Source organism: Apodemus sylvaticus, chromosome 19 (assembly GCF_947179515.1).
Source record: "Apodemus sylvaticus chromosome 19, mApoSyl1.1, whole genome shotgun sequence".
Classification (NCBI taxonomy): Eukaryota; Metazoa; Chordata; class Mammalia; order Rodentia; family Muridae; genus Apodemus; species Apodemus sylvaticus.
In genome coordinates this window covers 26,204,135-26,223,830 of record NC_067490.1, presented here as the reverse complement: position 1 = coordinate 26,223,830, position 19,696 = coordinate 26,204,135, and the positions used below count along the sequence as shown (strand labels likewise).

The 19,696-nt window shown below is 49.5% G+C and overlaps 2 protein-coding genes across 9 annotated transcripts in view; both read left to right on the top strand.

Moving 5' to 3' along the window:
- LOC127669885 (perforin-1-like) overlaps nucleotides 1-19,485 on the top strand; it is a 174,950-nt gene extending 155,465 nt beyond the window's left edge. For 4 of the 5 annotated variants that reach the window (XM_052164113.1, XM_052164114.1, XM_052164111.1 and 1 more), the window contains exons 2-3: nucleotides 14,440-15,011; nucleotides 17,655-19,485. In XM_052164113.1, the coding sequence (XP_052020073.1) occupies nucleotides 14,476-15,011; nucleotides 17,655-18,783 (1,665 nt within the window). In that variant the 5' untranslated portion in view covers nucleotides 14,440-14,475 and the 3' untranslated portion in view covers nucleotides 18,784-19,485. Of the gene's footprint in view, nucleotides 1-12,626; nucleotides 12,690-14,439; nucleotides 15,012-17,654 lie in introns of those variants that run through there. The other variant, XM_052164110.1, reaches the window with a different exon arrangement.
- LOC127669889 (perforin-1-like) overlaps nucleotides 1-19,696 on the top strand; it is a 172,655-nt gene that overhangs the window by 120,177 nt on the left and 32,782 nt on the right. Inside the window, exon 1 of one of the 4 annotated variants that reach the window (XM_052164119.1) lies at nucleotides 12,626-12,689. The exons of the other annotated variants lie outside the window; for them this stretch is intronic. The gene's annotated coding sequence lies outside the window, so the exon portion shown is untranslated. Of the gene's footprint in view, nucleotides 1-12,625; nucleotides 12,690-19,696 lie in introns of those variants that run through there. 4 annotated transcript variants of the gene reach the window in all.

Sequence of the window (19,696 nt, the reverse complement as noted above, 5' to 3'; positions counted from 1 at the left end):
TCCTTATCCCCCTGCCTGCCCCACCCAAACGCTGAGTCGCAGGTATGAGCCACCACTCCGTCTCAGAGGACTCGATGCTGGCCTGGAGCCCAGGACTCTGTGTCCATAGCCCTTCATTTCCTCTGCTTGGGGTTTTTCTTTATCAATGGCAGTGGTCAGAATCCAATCCAGGGCCTTGAACAGTCAGGCAACCACTCCACGTCTGAGCTACATTTATTAATTTGTTTGTTTGTTTGTTTGTTTGAAACAAGGTATCACTGTGTGGCCCCTTATTTATTTATTTATTTATTTATTTATTTATTTGAAACAAGGTGTCACTGTGTAGTTCCTTGTTTGTTTGTTTGTTTGTTTGTTGGAAACTAAGTATTACTGTGTAGCCCTATCTAGCCTGAAAGCTACAATATAGACCAGGTTGGCCTTGAATTTGATTCCTGTTAGCATATTTTCGTCATATTAAGTAAAGAAAAAAAGGGGGGGTAGGGATGAACATCAACCATGAGAAGAAAAGGGGTGGAAAGGGGACCACGTCCAGGGGCCCAGAGGCACCAGGTGATTGACAGCCTTGACCTCTCTCAGAGGTCAGGGCAGCAGGAGTGCCAGGAGGGCAAGCAGCAAGCCTGTGACACAGGGAGCAGAAAGTGAGGCCAGCCCTGCTCAGCTCTAGGCCAAGTGTGCAGAGAGGTGTCACCCATCTGAGATGTCACGTGACTCGTGGCAGGTACCAGAGGCAGAGGACAGGTCTGAACACTAATGGCTGCCCAGCCAGGGCCCCTGCGCTGAAGAGGGAGACAGACAGAGCAGAGGAGCTTACAGTCCTCTATGGAGCGCCAACCACGGCTGAGTCTCAAGCAGCTAAGAGGCAGTTCCCGACCACACCAAGATGGCCTGGCCAGGTAGGGCGGGGTCCAGACCCTATCCATGTGGCAGAGGCTTAAGAGTCAAGTTGTTTTGAGCCACAGTCCACCCACCTGGGAAGAGGACAGACAGCCTCCCCCAACCAAGCTGCCAGTAGGACCCAAGAATTCTGACAAGGGACGGGGTGGGGAGGGGGAGGGGCATACCCACCTGAAACTCGCCCTTGGTGAACTTGGCATCCGGCACACTCACTAGCTCCTCCTCCCCCACCTCGGGACAGCCCTGAGGGATGACAGAGCTGAGGTGGGGCCTCTCCCTACTGTACACATACTCCCCACTCCCCCACACACACACCCAGAAACCCTGCTGAGGGTCTGCCCAGACTGATGGAAGAGGGTCCCCTACATGACATCAGACATGACCTCTGCCCTTTCACATTCACCACAGCCAGAACCCGCCCCTGCCAGGGATGACCTCTGATCTCACACACAAGGCCACACCTACCCCAATGTGCCAGCAGGCCAGCACGGCCACCACCATGGCCGTTGTGGTCCGGCCCTGGCCGTTGAGGCAGCTGAAGACAAAGCCTGTGCCTGGGTCCTTGGAGAGAGCAGCTCGCATGGCCTCAAGCAGCCGCTCAAAGTCCTGGGGTGACAAGACCACAGTTGGAGTCCAGGGGTGTCCAGACTCACAGTGGGGACCTCCATCGAAATGGTAACCCCAGATTTCTGTCCCCTCATGACTCATCATTCACATAACTTACTTCATGTGCACACACAGCTCACTGGATTACATACAAGACCATGCATGTATGAACAGCTATGTTCACATATAGACCCATAACTGTCTACATCCCAGGCGTATGAGGAGACACAACACACGTCTGACACTCAGTATGCCAGTGCTCATGCACATCCAAGTTTTCCAGTCTGGTGCTGTGTCTCTGCCTGAGCAGCCACCAGGGGGCAGCCCTCCACTGGCTATGAGCCCTGACAACCATCACAGCCACACCCACAGACCACAAATGCCAGGCACACACAGCCCACAGATACACCAGCAAGTCCCTGAAAGGCAAACCACACAGACGGCTGCAAATACACCTCTGTCACCGACCGACAGCTGCCACGTGAACACCACCTCAGTCACACAGGGTTTTCCATGATCTGCCCACTTCCGTGGATGTAACATTCACATGCAGCCCCCACACACACACACACACAAGACAGATTCTATGAACCCCCATGGGACCAACACCCCACAGCACCGCAGCACCGTGTGTCATATATTTCTCCAACAGCTGTATGAGCACACGCCCTTCCCTGTGACGTATGGTGCACATGCCTGCAACATATGACACACAGACTGGCCCCACAACAGAAAGCACGTGAAGGTAGAATATACAGTGAACAGGCCCGTGTGCTAGCACATAAGCACACATACAGAGAAAAGATGGGAACATGTTTCTGACGCCTCATATGGACACCATCACACAATCCCCTGGCCCCACTATGGAGAAGAGCTGCTTTTCCCAGGCCAGAGAAGAGACAGAGAGATCCCGGGCCCAGAGACCTGGCCCCTCACCTCCTCCCGAGGGGCGCAGAAGTCCGGCACGGGAATGCAGCAGTAGGTCAGGCCAAGGCTGGCCCCCTGGTGCTGGCTGAAGACCTCCTGTGTGGTCAGGCACTTCTGGAACCTGGGGGTGGCAGGGCTCTTGGTGATGGGGACAGGGACACTCAGGTGGGCCTTCAGCTGGGCCTCCAGAGCCTGGACAAGAGAGACAGAGGGCAGAGGACACCGAGACAGGCCTGAGAGTCAGGAGCCTGATGGAGCCATGGGCCAGAGCTCAAGAGCCCGCAGCCTCAGGTCAGAACCACAGCGCAGAGGCAGAAAGGCCACCGGAGAATGGGGACATGGGGACTCAGGAACAGTAGTCCTGGGACAGTCCTGCTAAGCCTCAGCTCCGCCATCATACAACAGGAACACAGCCCCCCCACCACCACCACCGGCTCTCTCCCTTCCCCCCTAAGTGCCTCTGCTGCAGACCGTGCAAAAGTCCTTACCTCCAGCTGCTCGGGGGCCAGCGCGGGTCCCGGGGGCCACAGGCTGTGCATGTGACCATCACACTCCAACACAACCTCCTCCCTCAGGTTGATCCAGACCACCTGGCGCAGCTTCCTCTTGGCGTCAGACAGGTAGGCCAGGATGTTGCCTAGGGACTGGGGGGACGAGGGGCCGTCAGGGTCCTGGCACATTGTGCCTACAGGAGAAGCCTGCCACCCCCTCCCCTACCTACCCTCGCCCCGGCCACACCTCCCCAGCACTACAGAAATCTAGAACTCACTGAGGGAGGCAGCCAGCCAACCCCGCCCACTCCACAGATACTCAGCCACTCACCAGGGAGCCCTTGGCGATGAGGTCCCCGGGGACCAAGGGCCCCACTGAATTCAGCGCCACCAGCAGACGATACAGCTCAGGATGGGTGCACAGCCATCGACTGAAACTGAGGGCAAAGGCCAGGGGGTGCTGCAGCCCGAGGCCGAGAGAGACGGGGCATTGAGGAGTGTGGGGCCACCCTGAGCCCTCCCTGCCTAGCCAGAGAAAGGGAGCCCCAAAAAGTAGCATTGGGACCCAGGGGAGAATGAGGAGGAGAGGGAGGAGCAGGATGTATTCTGCCCTGACTGAGATACTGAGCCCATGCCTGGGTTGGGGGGTGGGGGGAGAGGGGAAATGAGGGGCGGGGCAAAAACAACAGGCACCTGGACCTGTTCTTGGCCCTCCCAGCCTTTCTCAGGGACCAACAAACACACATACACACACACACACACACACACACACAAACACACACAGTCTCCCTCTATTCCCTGCCCCGTGGGGTCCCCGTGGCTGGGGTAGCCCTCCCTCAGCCCCACCTGTTCATGCAGATAGTAGTTAAATAGGATCAGATAGAAGTACAGCTCCAGACTCCACAGCGCCCTCTGCTGGACAGCATGCTGACTACCACACTCCTGAGGAAAGGGAGGGGGAGGGAGAAATGGGTGTTAGACATGGGGCTGCCCCCTAGCTGTGTCTAGAAGAGTGGAGACTCCCAGAAGACACACCCTCCAGCTCCAAGACAGTTCTGCCAGGCTGGAAGTCCTTCCATGTGTCTATCCCATTTGCCGTAGCTCATAGGTAATATGGAACCCTGCAGTGACCACACTGGGCATGCGTGGCTCTCAGACAGATGCTGCCTCTCCAGTTCCCAGTCCTGGGACAGGGACAGCGTGAGAAGAAAACAGAACAACTACCTCATCATGTTGCATTTCCTCTGTGTTGAATCTTTACTTTGTTGAAGCAGGGTTTCTCTGTGTAGCCCTGGCTGTCCTGGAACTAGCTCTGTAGACCAGGATGGCCTTGAACTCAGAGATCTGCCTGCCTCTCTGTATCTCTAGTATCTTAATCTAGGGATTAAGAGTGTGTGGGAACACCACCTGGTTCCTTTCCCTTTCTTGCGGGAGGCCCTCCTTTAAGATCCAGGAACACAGATACACAGACACACAGACACACACACACACACACACACACATACACACAAATATACACATACACACACATCATACACACACATATACACAAACATACACACATATACACACAGATACATACACACCCATCATATATACACATACACACAACATATACCCACACATATATACATACACACATACAGACACATATACATATGCATAAACATACATACATACATACATACATACACATACACACAGATACATACACACATACACACAGAGATACATACACATATACACAGAGACACACACAGATACATACACACACATCATATGCACACATACCCACAATATATATGCACAACATATACACACATATACACACATATACATATATACATATACATATCATATGCACACATACATGCAACATATACACAATATACACACATAAACATACATACACACAGAGAGATATACACACAGACACACACACACACTAACACACACCTCTGTGTTGCCATAGCAGCCTGACAGCTCTGCCAGCAACACATGAGCCAACCACAAGATGGTGCCAGAGAAACAAAGATTCAGCATGAGCCCTGGGCACTGCTCTGGTGGCCTCTGACCTCTGGTCTAGACTAGGAGATAACCCTGCGCCTGGATGACCCCGCTGCAGATGCAAGAGAGGATTCCAGATAAGGCGAGATGAAGTGTCTCCAGACAGACGCCATGACAGTACAGGGTCCTGAAGCAGCTCATGTGTCAACAACTGGGGCCTGCCTGGTGACAACAACAGGTGACACTCAGCCCTCTTCTCAGTGTCCCAAGCATCTTCCCTCACTTGACCCCCACCAGCCCTACAGCTACTTATCATCGAGTGTCCCACTTCACAAACAGGACAATGCAGGCAATCCACACAGCAGAAGTCCTCGTCTCCGTAAGGGACACTACCAGACGGTGACCACACAGCTGGGTCAGGACTCCAAGTCTGACTCGCCAGGCCCAGGCAGGTTGACCTGGCCACGAGTTAAAGTGACAAAGACATCAAAAACTCTTCTCAATGACAAACTCCAGGAATTCACTCTAACACTAGAAGCGCGATGGCTACACAAGAATCACAATGGCTGAGGAGAAGCCCGCGTGCTCAGGCAGCTGCCAGCACCAGGTGGCATCACATTGCCTGTCGCTGGTTTCTGATTTCCCACGGTGTAATGCAGCTCTCAAGGACTTGTTTTTTGTAAGTGTTAAACTGAAGGTGGTCAGGGCTTTGAGTCTCCCACACACCACACACCACACACCACACACCACACACCACACACAAACACTGTCAGCACGGGCTTCTCCACAGAGCTCAAGACAGGAGCTGCGAGCCAGCACAATCTTCTTCCTGAAGCTGTGCAATGGACCAAGTCTGCCCTTCCCGTGGAAACTCCAGAAGATTCCCTCGCTGGAAGAGCTCCTGTGTGAATCCTGGGAGGCCCCCAGAGATGTCTGATTTAAAGGCTGTGTCCTGGGGTGACACTGTCTGAAGGTGACAGGTTCCTTAAGAGGCAGGGCCAAGCAGGGAACTCTTGGATCACTGGAGATGTGTTCTAACCTGCAGGATGCCGGCTGCCTCTTCCTGTCTTTTGGTCCTCTGTCCACTCCATGAGAAGTGCCATCCCAAAACATGTGACCGCAGTAATGTGCTGACCCCACCGGCGCTTCCAATGGAGGATTGGGGTGGGAACAGGACTCTCTACTCCTTCCCTCAATCCCTCTCTCCCTCCCTCCCTATCCTTTCTCTCCTTGCTGACCTCAAACACAGCAAGCAGCCCAGGCTACCCTGGAAGCCACAGTCCCCATGCCTCTGTAGCTGTGTGGGGTTTATAAGCCTGTATCACCCTGGGCTAGCCTTTGCTTTTTTTTGTTTTTTTTTTTTTTTTTTTTGGTACTTTTAATTTTTTTCTTTTTTTCGATCTATTTTTTATTTACATTTCAAATGATTTCCCCTTTTCTAGACCCTCACTCCCCGTAAGTCCCATCAGACCCCTTCCCTCCCCCTGTTTTCCCACCCAACTGGTCCCACTTCCCTGTTCTGGTTTTGCCCTATACTACTTCACTGAGTCTTTCCAGAACAAGGGGCCACTCCTCCATTCTTCTTGTACCTCATTTGATGTGTGGATTATGTTTTGGGTATTCCAGTTTTCTAGGTTAATAACCACTTATTAGTGAGTGCATACCATGATTCATCTTTTGAGTCTGGGTTACCTTACTTAGTATGATGTTCTCCAGCTCCATCCATTTGCCTAAGAATTTCATGAATTCATTGTTTCTAATGGCTGAATAGTACTCCATTGTGTATATATACCACATTTTTTGCATCCACTCTTCTGTTGAGGGATACCTGGGTTCTTTCCAGCTTCTGGCAATTATAAATAGGGCTGCTAGGAACATAGTGGAACATGTATCCTTATTACATGCTGGGGAATTAATTCTGGGTATATGCCCAGGAGTGGTATAGCAGGATCTTCTGGAAGTGAGGTGACCAGTTTTCGGAGGACCCGCCAGACTGATTTCCAGAGTGGTTATACCAATTTGCAACCCCACTAGCAGTGGAGGAGTGTTCCTCTTTCTCCACATCCTCGCCAACATCTGCTGTCTCCTGAATTTTTAATCTTAGCCATTCTGACTGGTGTAAGGTGAAATCTCAGGGTTGTTTTGATTTGCATTTCCCTAATGACTAATGAAGTTGAGCATTTTTTAAGATGCTTCTCCGCCATCCGAAGTTCTTCAGGTGAAAATTCTTTGTTTAACTTTGTACTCCATTTTTTTAATAGGGTTATTTGGTTTTCTGGAGTCTAACTTCTTGAGTTCTTTATAAATATTGGATAGTAGCCCTCTATCTGATGTAGGGTTGGTGAAGATCTTTTCCCAATTTGTTGGTTGCCGATTTGCCCTTTTGATGGTGTCCTTTGCCTTACAGAAACTTTGTAATTTTATGAGGTCCCATTTGTCAATTCTTGATCTTAGAGCATAAGCTATTGGTCTTCTGTTCAGAAACTTTCTCCCTGTACCAATGTCCTCAAGGATCTTCCCCAGTTTCTTTTCTATTAGCTTCAGAGTGTCTGGCTTTATGTGGAGGTCCTTGATCCATCTGGAGTTGAGCTTAGTACAAGGAGACAAGGATGGATCAATTCCCATTCTTCTGCGTGCTGACCTCCAGTTGAATCAGCACCATTTGTTGAAAAGGCTATGTTTTTTCCATTGGATGTTTTCCGCCCCTTTGTCGAGGATCAAGTGGCCATAGGTGTGTGGGTTCATTTCTGGATCTTCAATCCTGTTCCATTGATCTGCCTGCCTGTAACTGTACCAATACCATGCAGGTTTTGACACTATTGCTCTGTAGTATTGCTTGAGGTCAGGGATACTGATACCCCCAGAATTTCTTTTATTGTTGAGAATAGTTTTAGCTATCCTGGGTTTTTTGTTATTCCAGATGAATTTGAGGATTGCTCTTTCTAACTCTGTGAAGAATTGAGTTGGGATTTTGATGGGTATTGCGTTGATTCTGTATATTGCTTTTGGCAAAATGGCCATTTGAACTATATTAATCCTGCCGATCCATGAGCATGGGAGGTTTTTCCACTTTTTGAGGTCTTCTTCCATTTCCTTCTTCATAGTCTTGAAGTTCTTGTCATACAGATCTTTCACATGTTAGGTAAGAGTCACCCCAAGGTACTTTATACTGTTTGTGGCTATTGTGAAGGGGGTCATTTTCCTAATTTCTTTCTCAGCCTGCTTATCCTTTGAGCATAGGAAGGCTACTGATTTGCTTGAGTTGATTTTATAACCTGCCACTTTGCTGAAGTTGTTTATCATCTGTGGGAGTTCTCTAGTGGAGTTTTTTGGGTCACTTAGGTAGACTATCATATCATCTGCAAATAATGATAGTTTGACTTCTTCCTTTCCAATTTGTATCCCTTTGACCTCCTTATGTTGTCTAATTGCCCGAGCTAGTACCTCAAGTACAATATTGAAAGGATAAGGAGAAAGTGGGCAGCCCAGTCTAGTCCCTGATTTTAGTGGGATTGCTTCAAGTTTCTCCCCATTTAGTTTGATGCTGGCTACTGGTTTGCTGTATATTGCTTTTACTATGTTTAGGTATGGGCCTTGAATTCCTGTCCTTTCCAAAACTTTAAGCATGAAAGGATGACAGGAAGTAATGATCACTATTCCTTAATATCTCTTAACCTCAATGGACTCAATTCCCCAATAAAAAGACATAGACTAATAGACTGGATAAGGAAACAGGACCCTACATATTGCTGCATACAGGAAACACACCTAAATGTCAAAGACAAAAACTACCTTAGAGTAAAAGGCTGGAAGACAATTTTACAAGCCAATGGTCTCGGGAAACGAGCCAGAGTAACCATTCTAATATCAGATAAAAATGATGATTTTCAACCTAAAGTCATCAAAAGAGACACTGAGGGACACTTCTTGCTGGTCAAAGGAAAAATCTACCAAGAAGAACTTTCAATGCTGAACATCCCAGGGATGCAGGGTTGGCTCAATATACGGAAATCCTTCAATGCAATCCACTACATAAACAAACTCAAAGAAAAAAACCACATGGTCATTTCATTGAATGCTGAAAAAGCATTTGACAAAATTTAGCCTTTGCTTTTTTACAAGCTGATTCTCACACCCTTAGGTTTCTCTTTATCCTAATGTGAAGCTGATTAATGGGAGGTACTGGGAAAACGTGTGAGTCCAGAGGTCTCAGCAGGCCCCTCTGTCCATCCTGTTTATTCTGCAGCCAAGGGACCTGCTCAGAAAAAATAAACTTTCCTCTTCCTCGTCCTTCCTTCCCTCTGCTCCAGCTGCCTGATCCTCTTCCCCCACTCCACCCTCCTCCAGAAACTACTATACTGACAGAGATGCAATCAGGCTGAAAACCCACAGTCCCAGGCAGAGTCCAACATGATCCTCCTGGCCTCACCTGCTCCCGGCTCTCTGGCCTGAAGCTCTCTAGCTTCCTCAGGTTCTTAAGAACCTCTTCCTTCAGGTCATGCAACTCTGCACAGGCACTGATGGCTCGATCCACCTAGGAACAAAGCATGGGGATAAGGAATGGGAGAGACAAAGAGGAGGACTTTCAGAGAGAAGATGTGTAGAGAGGAAGAAACACCACACATACACACACACACATGTCACACACAAACACACACACACATCATATATACACACACATGACACACTTAAACACACATACACACACACTCGCGCCACACAACAGACACACAAATCATATATACACAGAACACCAGGAATGAGACGACTAAGACCTAGGCTATCCCACTGCAAACTACGTTTCCCATCTCCCTTGCTGCTAGTATATCTGCCAGCCTCTCTTGCAGCTAGCATATTTGCCAGACTCCCTTGCAGTTAGCATTGGTCCTGTTATTAATCTCTAACAATGATATGAGAGGGAGTGAGGAGGGGCAAATTCTGGGTCACTCCTAAAGATAAAGCCTTCTAGTCTGTCTTTTGCCTTCCCCTTTCCCTGGAAGAGGTAGATTAGACCTCCCAAAAGACAGAGGCACCTGCTGATTTAATTGAAGCAAGATACTAGGAGAGCCTGGGTGGTTGCAGGCTGCCATACCAGCTTGGACACCCAAACGAGAGGTGAATATCTGTCTCAATTCAAGCATTCGGTAGGGGCAACACTTTGTTATGGTGGTCTAACCCAAAGACTGATTGAGACATTGCCAGTGGATGACCCACCTCTCAGGCTGTGACTGGAACAGTCCCCACACTTCCAATTCCAGAGTCCAGTGCAGTTCATCCCACAAGATGAAAAGGGTGTGTCCCTGTCGTGGCTGTGTACAGGTGTTCCAATTCTTCAGACCTTAATATTACCACAATAGGACTGATCAAATACCAGCTGTTTAAACAAGCACTTGTTGGTTTCTGTAGACAGTAAGTCAGGTAAGGCACAATCACTGAAGCAGGATGCTACTCAGACACAAAGCCACACTGCCACTGTACCAATGCATGAGACCCGTCTGCTGCAGGTCAGGCACCATACAAAACAGCTTCCAGCAGGAAAGCAGTGAGGTAAATGGGTGGGGTGGAGAAAGGATCCACAAGCAAGGGGCCTGGCTCCTGCTGACACATCATGATGGCCCACACTCTGTGTCCCTGAAACCCATTTTCCTATCTAACTCAGTTGTCAGATCTATCTGCCATGATCAGGGCTCTGCTAACCTTTCCTGCACCAGACTGAAAGCAAATATCTCCTGCTTTGTGGGCAGACCATGCAGGCTCTGTTACAGCCTCGCAAGTCTGCCATTGAAGCACTCGGTATCCACAGGTGATGTAAAAGTGGGTGGTCCTAACAGTGCACTAATAAAACTTTATTAACATCACCAGGTAGTGAGCCAGATTTGACCTGCCGGATGCAGTAAGCTGGTGCCTCAGTTGAATGACCTGTAAAGTCATGTCTACCTCACACACTCTGCAACCCATGGAGGGCTATACATTTTCAGGTAGACAACAACTGTCTGGGCCACACCACCAGCTTCCATATTTCCCTCCCATCTCTGCTTATGGTGATGAGGAAACTAAGACCCAGAGAGAGACCAAGGAGACAGAGCCAGGCCCCAGGCCCCAGACCTGCTTTTCCCAAGGTTGCCTTCAATGGCCAAACTGCTGTTAACTTCCATACTCAGATTCTCTCTCTCTCTCTCTCTCTCTCTCTCTCTCTCTCTCTCTCTCTCTCTCTTCCTCCCTCTCTCCCTCTCCCTCCTTTTCTCCCTCTCCCTTCCTCCTTCCCTCTCTCTCTCTCTCTCTCCCTCTCCCTTCCTCTCTCCCTCTCCCTCCTTTTCTCCCTCTCCCTCCCTCTCTCTCTCTCTCTCTCTCTCTCTCTCTCTCTGTCTTCCTCCCTCCCTCCCTCCCTCCCTCCCTCCCTCTCTCCCTCTCCCTGTCCCTCTCCCTTTCCCCCCCTCAGTCTCTCTCTCCAGTTTTGTTTTGTTGTTATTGGCTTTCTGGTTTTTTGTTTGTTTGGTTGGTTGGTTTTGATTTTCAACACAGAGTTTCTCTGTGCAGCCCTGGATGTGCTGGAACTCACTCTGTAGATCAGGCTGGCCTCAAACTCAGAGATCTACCTGCCTCTGCCTAGCAAGTATGATAATTAAAGGCATGCACCACTACTGCTGGGCTAGGAGTTTTTTTTTTTTTTTTAACTGCTAAGAGTGTGTTCTGGTGTGTTCTGAATTCCAGTTAGATTCTTGACTCTCTTCCTGCAGACTTTTTGTAGGTGTCTACACAATACATGCTGTCTTTCCAGTACAGTTGGGGACTGAATATCTCTGAGCTTTGGCATCCCCGTCAGACCACGTGGGCAGAGAACTAAGGTGGGACCACAGGTCAGCTGCCATTTCTGGGGGAGTAACAGAAGAGGAGGCCCAGTTCTGAGAAAGGTGGCAGAGGCCCGGGTGAGCTGTGACCCTGGGGCCTGGGGCCTGCGGCTACTTGTTCCCATCATGTATGCACTTGGGGTGTTAAGAACTACCCCAACCTTCCCGAACTTACCCACCTCATAACTAGCACTTTTTTGCCCCCAGAAGGTGTCCATGAGTCACTCCACCCATAAGAACCCCCACCCCACCCCCACAGTAACCTCAGGCAGAGCAGAGTGGGCAACTGTCTTTCCACAGTACTAACTTGCTCAAACCCGAGGCACGGCTGGGATGGAGGTATGGACAGGAGGTGGACACCGGCTGTGAGTATCTCTCCCCACTCCCCAGGGAGGAGGAAACAGTCACATGTGATGAGAATAAAGAAAGATCATGCCGAGTCCTAAGCACCGCACCACGTCTTCATGTCCCCTCACATGAGACACTCTGATTAGCCACACGTTTGGATGAGGAGCTGAGACGTGAAGAGGCTGAAGCCCCTGGCCCAGCCGCTCAAGCCCAGGCCACTCTTCCTCACCTCTTCCTGAGAGCTCATCCCTTCCCACACACTCAACATGGAAGCAGATAGTTCATAGTGGGCCTGCAGGTCGAGAACAGAGTCTGCACCCCGGCAGTTCTGGTTGACAGATGAGCCTCTGGTCTTCACAGCTGACTTCCTGAAGGTTCTCACAAGATAAAGAGGTGACAACGGGGTGGGTGCTGGTGGGGACCTGTGACCACAGCCTGGGGGCAGGGCGGGAAGTGATATGGCATTGCCAAAGTGGGCCCGCCTGGGGATCAATTGCAGCATTTTAACAGCCTCCACTGGCAACACAGGTGTCCCCTATCCTGCAGTGCCATCTCTGTGGGACTTCAGGTAAGGAGGAGGAAGGGTGGGAAGAAGGGAGGTTGGGATACCCAGGAAAGAGAGTTGGAGGGACATTCAGAAGAAGCAACCAGAAGCCATAGTAGTCAGTCTTCCAGCCCATCTCTCATTCCTTCATCGGGTTGGTGACCACTCTGGGGTTCACGTGTAAATGATGACTGTCCGCATCTCAAAAGCTATTTCCAGCAGTTCTGGCAGATAGGGCTCATAAATGATAGAAATGTGCCAAGTATGGAGCACGCTTATGACTCTACCATCGGGGAACATGGTAAACCCCCGTCTCAGAAGATGCCAGGAAGGTTAGGGGAGGGAAGGAAAGGGACACATGGGAAAAGAAGAAAGAAGCCAAGGAAATAGACTCCATGACAATACAAAGAAGGCCAGAAGGAGACTAATGTCTGTGAGTCAAAGTCACGAGTGTGATGTTCTCTGAGGAAGGATGACCAGGATGCTTGACAGGAATTCTCTGTGGCTTGTTTATCTCCCAGCGTCACACGTTACCTGAATTCTGCCTCCAACTCACTGTATTAGGTAGAACATGGAAGACTGCAGCTAGGTGTGAGGGAGACCTCTGCTCACCCTGCTCCCTCACGTAAGACCCTGCAGACAGAAGAGAAAAAATAAAAGACCTCCGAGAGCCTTGGAAGGAGCCAGTTCTCCATCTGTGGGTCATATCAGTTGGGGAATGGGGGAAACCTACTTCCGATGGTCTTAGAAACAGCACAATAGTGAAATTACAGTCAGGAAGTCATGAAAATAAATTTATGTTTGGGGGTTTCCAGGACCATTGGAAGTGTGTGTTTTCCCATGGCCAAGATCCACAGGTAGAGAAACCCTTAGATAGAGAGGAGATAGAAGGAGATACCAAACCAGGCACTCAAAGCAAGGAAGAGCCTTCTAATGGATCGTTGCCAGGTAGCAGGCAACAGGTAGGTAGGTGCCCAGCCTGCCATGGCGTGCAGTGTTTGGCAGGGACTGTCAAGACAGAAAGCCTGGGCAGTGGAAGGGCTTGCAAGGGCGCACTTAAAGGTCCTCCACACTAGAGCCAAGGGCATCGATACAGGACAGCCTTCATCCATTCTAGAGATTCCATTCCTCCTTGCAGGAGGCTCAGAGTAGCCCTCACATCTCTAAGGGAGAGAAGGATGTCACCCCTGGAATTAGAGATGGAGAGAAATTAAGAATCAGCTAGGAGCCATGCCTGCTGCCACAGGATTGAGATCCTAGCTCCTCCACGTGTTCAAGGCTAGCTTAGGCAACACAGTGACTACACAGCTATCCTGAGCTATCCTGAGCAATGATACATTGTCTCTAACTTAAGTGATTAATTAATTAATTAATGAGAAGTAGGGTGTGGCTCGTTGGTGGAACACTTGCCTACAGTGCATCAGGCTCTGGGTCTATTCCCAGAATGGGGGAGGGGAATAAGGTTAGAAAAGTGTCCTTCTCTGGGTAAAAAACCACACATCTCCAGAGCCGAAACCTATTACAGATGCTCTGTCCAGGGTCACAGCCTTCACTCTTGATTCCTGCTGGGTCTAAGATGATAAAATCTCAGCACGGGGTTCCTCCTGCCTGTGCCACTCTGGGCCATATGTTTAAATCCCTCTGGGTTTCTCTGTACAGTGGACAAAGCCAGTGCAGCTCTGTCATTGCAATAGCTAAAGAGAAGTTGACTCTGTCTCCTGATGCTCCCCAGTGGTGAGGGAGAGGTCAGCATCCTTCATCCCTGTTCCCACAGCTCCCCAGAATTTATGACTACTGTGCCTGCAGCATCATGGCCACCTACCTGTTCCTCCTGGGCCTTTTCCTGCTGCTGCCACGCCCTGTCTCTGCTCCCTGCTACACTGCCACTCGGTCAGAATGCAAGCAGAAGCACAAGTTCGTGCCAGGTGCATGGTTGGCTGGGGAAGGCATGGATGTGACCACCCTCCGCCGCTCTGGCTCCTTCCCAGTGAACACATGGAAGTTCCTGAGGCCAGACCGCACCTGCACCCTCTGTAAAAACTCCCTAATGAGAGACGCTATACAGCGCCTACCCGTGGCAATGGCCCACTGGAGGCCTGACAGCTCATACTGCAGGCGTAACATTGCCACAGTCAAGGTCAGCTCCACGGAGGGCGTGGCCCGGGAGGCAGCTGCTAATATCAAGAACGACTGGCGTGTGGGTCTGGAAGTTAACCCAAAGCCGGAAGCAAGCGTGCACGTGTCCATGGCCGGCTCCCACTCCCAGGTAGCCAATTTTGCAGCCGAGAAGACCCATCAGGACCAGTACAACTTTAATACTGACACAGTGGAGTGTCGCATGTACAGGTAAGATCTGAGGCAGAGGTGAGAGGAACAGGAAGAATGGTGGGACACTCTAAGGGGTCTAGGAGCTCTAGAATAGCAGAGTAGAGTTTACCTACTATTTCACAGGAGGACACCAAATCCTGATCACTGTAGAATCAGTAGTTCTCATGCTCCCTACTGCTGTGATCCTAATACAGCTCCTAATGTGATGACTCCAGACACAAAATGATTTCGTTGCTACTTTTGAACTGTACTTTTGCTACAGTTATGAACCATGACAATCTAATACCCAGCCTGTCTGATATGTGGCCCCTGTAGATTAATTTCTGATGATGTCCTGACCAAAAGGCAGCTAAGGAGAGAGGGCTTATTTTAGTCATCTTTCTGGGTTACCGTCCATCATGGCTTGTTCTGTCGAAGCTGATCACATCATACCCACAGTCAAGCGTGGGGAGAAATAACCGAGTTCCTGCCGAGGCTCAGTCAGCCTTTTCTAGTGTTAAACAGTCCAGGGCCCAAAACAGGAAATGGTGCTACCCACTTTCAGGCTGAGTCTTCCCACATCAATTAAGGCAATCAAGACAATCCTCTACAGGCAAGACCACAAGCTGATCTGATCTAGACAGTCCCTAAGACACTCTTCCCAAGTGATTTTAGCTTGTATCAAGATGACAATGAAAACCTACTGTGGCACTGTTGTTTAGATGCCAGACCCAATAGCCCTAGCTATCTGTCTATGATCTAATTCTCTATCATCTATCTATCTACCATCATTATCTATCACCTATCTGGCATCTATCTTTGTAGCAACATATCTATCTATGTAAATGTGTGTCTATTTAACTGCATCATGTATCATCTATGTATGTATGTATCATCTATGTATGTATCTATGTATGTATGTATGTATGTATTTAGCTACTGTGTATATAAGTATCTATGTATCTATCTATCATCTATATATGTATGTATGTATCTGTCTGTTTCTGTCTGTCTATCATATATACATATACATACATACACACACACACACACACACACACATATATATATATATATATGTATCTATGACAGGCTTCCTCTATGCATGAGCACCTACATCCAGAGAAAAGGAGGATGAAAGCAGGATTGTCCCTGAGCCCTAGCTTGATGACATGTAAATACAGGCAGTGAGTACCTAAGCCCTCTCTCCCAGGCATTGCAGACCAACCGTGGAGTCTTCCTGGGTAAGGACAGGAGACTTGGCCGTGTCCTTCTTCCTCACTGCATGGATACACAGTGACACCATGGAGCCTGCACTAGTTTCTCAGGCTTAAAAAAAAAAGATTTCATTTTGGAAGTTTCTCTGTATCTCTGCCTGTCTTGGAACTCACTCAGTAGATCAGGCTGGCCTTGAACTCAGAGAGATCTGCCTCCCTCTTCCTCCGAGTGCTGGCATTAAAGACTTGCATAACCACCACCTGGCATTTAAAAAATATTTCTTTACTTTTTTGTGTATTTTTTAGTGTGTGTCTGTGTATCTGTGTGTTGCAGCAAGTGTGAGGAGATCAGAGGACAACCTGTGGGCATCATTTCTTCTGCTTCTACTAAGTGGGTTCTGGGGATTGAACTTGGGTTGGCAGGGTTAGCAGCAAGCTTTAACTCTACTCCCTACTGCACATTCACATACTTTCCACTCTTTAGATAGCATATCTTAATTCTAAATTTTAAGAGTATGTTTCAGTAAATGTAAATATTTTTTATTATTTTTTATATTCTTTGTTTACATTCCAAATGATTTCCCTTTTCCTGGCTCCCCCAACCCCACAAGTCCCATAAACCCTCATCCCTCTGCCCTTTCCCCAATCAATCCCCTCCCACTTCTCTGTCCTGGTAATCCTCTACATTGCTGCATCAAGCCTTTCCAGGACCAGGGCCCTCTCCTTCCTTCTTCTTGGGAATCATTTGATATGTTAATAGCAGCTTGGGTATTCAGAGCTTCTGGGCTAATATCCACTTATCAGTGACTGCATTTCATGTGTGTTCTTTTGTGATTGGGTTACCTCACTTAGGATGATATTTTCCAGTTCAAACCATTTGCCTAAGATTTCATGAATTCATTGTTTTTAATTGCTGAGTAGTATTCCACTGTGTAAATATACTACATTTTCTGTATCCATTCCTCCACTGAGGTACATTTAGGATTTTTCCAGCTTCTGGCTATTATAAACAAGGCTGCTATGAACATAACAACCCTGAGATTTCACCTCCCACCAGTCAGAATGGCTAAGATTAAAAACTCAGGAGACAGCAGGTGTTGGCAAGGATGTGGAGAAAGAGGAACACTCCTCCACTGCTGGTGGGATTGCAAGCTGGTACAAGCACTTTGGAAATCAGTCTGGTGGTTCCTCAGAAAACTGGGAATGACACTTCCGGAGGACCCTGCTATAACACTCCTGGGCCACCATACCCAGAAGATTTCCCGGCATGCACAAGAACACATATACATATTTTAATCACAATCTTTTTTATCCTAACTCTTCCTATCCCATTTGTTTTTCCCCCAGCTAGCCCCAGTGTACTTTCATGTCTGTGTGTATAGATGGGGAGAGGGGTCTTGAAGGTGCTATTGAATCAGGGAAATGTCACCCACGCAGGTCCTCTAATGCTCTGCCCTCTCCACAGCGTTCGCCTGGCACAAAAACCTCCTCTGCACTCTGACTTCAGAAGGGCACTCAGAGCCCTTCCCCCCACCTTTAACAGCTCCACGGAGCATGCGTATCGCAGGCTCATCTCCGCCTACGGCACCCACTTTATTTCGGCTATGGACCTAGGTGGCCGCATCTCAGCCCTCACGGCCCTGCGCACCTGTCAGCTGACCCTAAACGGGCTCACAGCTGATGAGGTAGCAGACTGCCTGAAGGTGGAGGCCCAGGTCAGCATCGGTGGCCAAGCCAGCGCCTCAAGCGAATACAAGGCCTGTGAGGAGAAGAAGAAACAGCACAAAATCACCACCTCTTTCCACCAGACCTACCGCGAACGTCACGTCGAAGTGCTCGGTGGCCCCCTTGACTCCACGCATGATCTGCTCTTTGGGAACCAAGCTACACCAGAGCAGTTCTCAACCTGGGTAGCCTCACTGCCCAGAAGCCCTGGACTGGTGGACTACAGCCTGGAGCCCCTACACACATTACTGGAAGACCTGGACCCGAAGCGGGAGGCGCTGAGACAGGCAATCAGCCATTATGTGATGAGCAGGGCCCGCTGGCGGAACTGTAGCCGGCCCTGTGGGCCAGGACAGCATAAGAGTAGTCGTGATTCATGCCAGTGTGTGTGCCAGGATTCGAAGGTCACCAACCAGGACTGCTGTCCACGCCAGAGGGGCTTGGCCCACCTGAATGCAAGCAATTTTGAGGCAAAGGGTCTGTGGGGAGACTACATCACTGCTACTGATGCCTACCTAAAGATCTTCTTTGGTGGCCAGGAGTACAGGACGGAAGTCGTGTGGAACAATAACAATCCCAGGTGGCCTAAAGGGAGGGACTTTGGGAATGTGCTCCTGTCTACGGGGGGACCCCTCAGGGTGCAGGTCTGGGATGCTGACAATGGCTGGGATGATGACCTTCTTGGTTCATGTGACCAGAAACCCCGGTCTGGTTCCCATGAGGTGACCTGTAACCTGAACCACGGCAGCCTAAAATTCCGCTACCATGTCAAGTGTTTGCCCCATCTCACTGGAGAGACCTGCCTGGAGTATGCCCCCCACGGGCTTCTGGGAGATCCTCCAGGAAACCGCAGTGGGGCAGTGTGGTAAAAATAATAATACTAATAACATGCCTGAGAGCTGGGCGTAGTAGCACCTGCCTTTATTCCCAGCATTGGGGAGGCAGAGACAGGTGGATCTCTATGAGTTCGAGCCCAGCCTGGTCTACATAGTGAGACCCTGTCTCAAGAAAGCAAGCAACAAAACTGGGATGCTCAACTGACTTCTCCCGGGGATCCACAGTGGCTCTAATATGCAGTAAAGTGACCGGAGCCTGTCACTAGAGTGGCTGAGTTTGTACCATAGAGCTCTGCTGACTCTCCCTTCCACACTGCCTCAGCCCCCAGTGTCCACAAGCTCGGCAATTACTGCTGCTCAGTGTAAACCTTGGCCAGAAGCCCAGCCCAAGGCCAGATGCTGTCCCCACCCAGCTTCAAATCCCTCCCTCCTTGGCATAGCAAGATCATCTGTCAGACAATTCCTGTGTCGCCATTCCTATGTGCCTTTTGTCCCTCGTTCTGCTCCGGATGAATAAAGGTCTGTGTCAGCAAGCGACAGTGGGATATAAATATGATGTGACGGTCAGCATGCTGGTGGCCTGGTGTCAGAGAAGAGGGGACAAATGATGCCCCAGAGATAGGCGTCTGTGTTCAACAACCCAGTTTTATAAAATGGACAGATTCTGGAAGTTAACTGCTTTCTCTAATTCTGCTGGTAATACGGGACCCCCATCCCTCATCCTCTGTGTCAAGAAACAGTAGCATAAATGTGGCAATAAATCATGATAGGCATTCGGTGTCTGGCTGAAAGACCATGTGGAAAGGTGGGGGTGCGGTGAACTGGCCACTAGGGAGCCTCAAAGTCAAACCAGCTGATGGTGGGTGTCCACCATGGGCAGGGGAGCTGACTGTTGACGCTCCCTCATGGAAGGTGGGAAGACGAGCTGGACTTTCCCCTGAGGTTC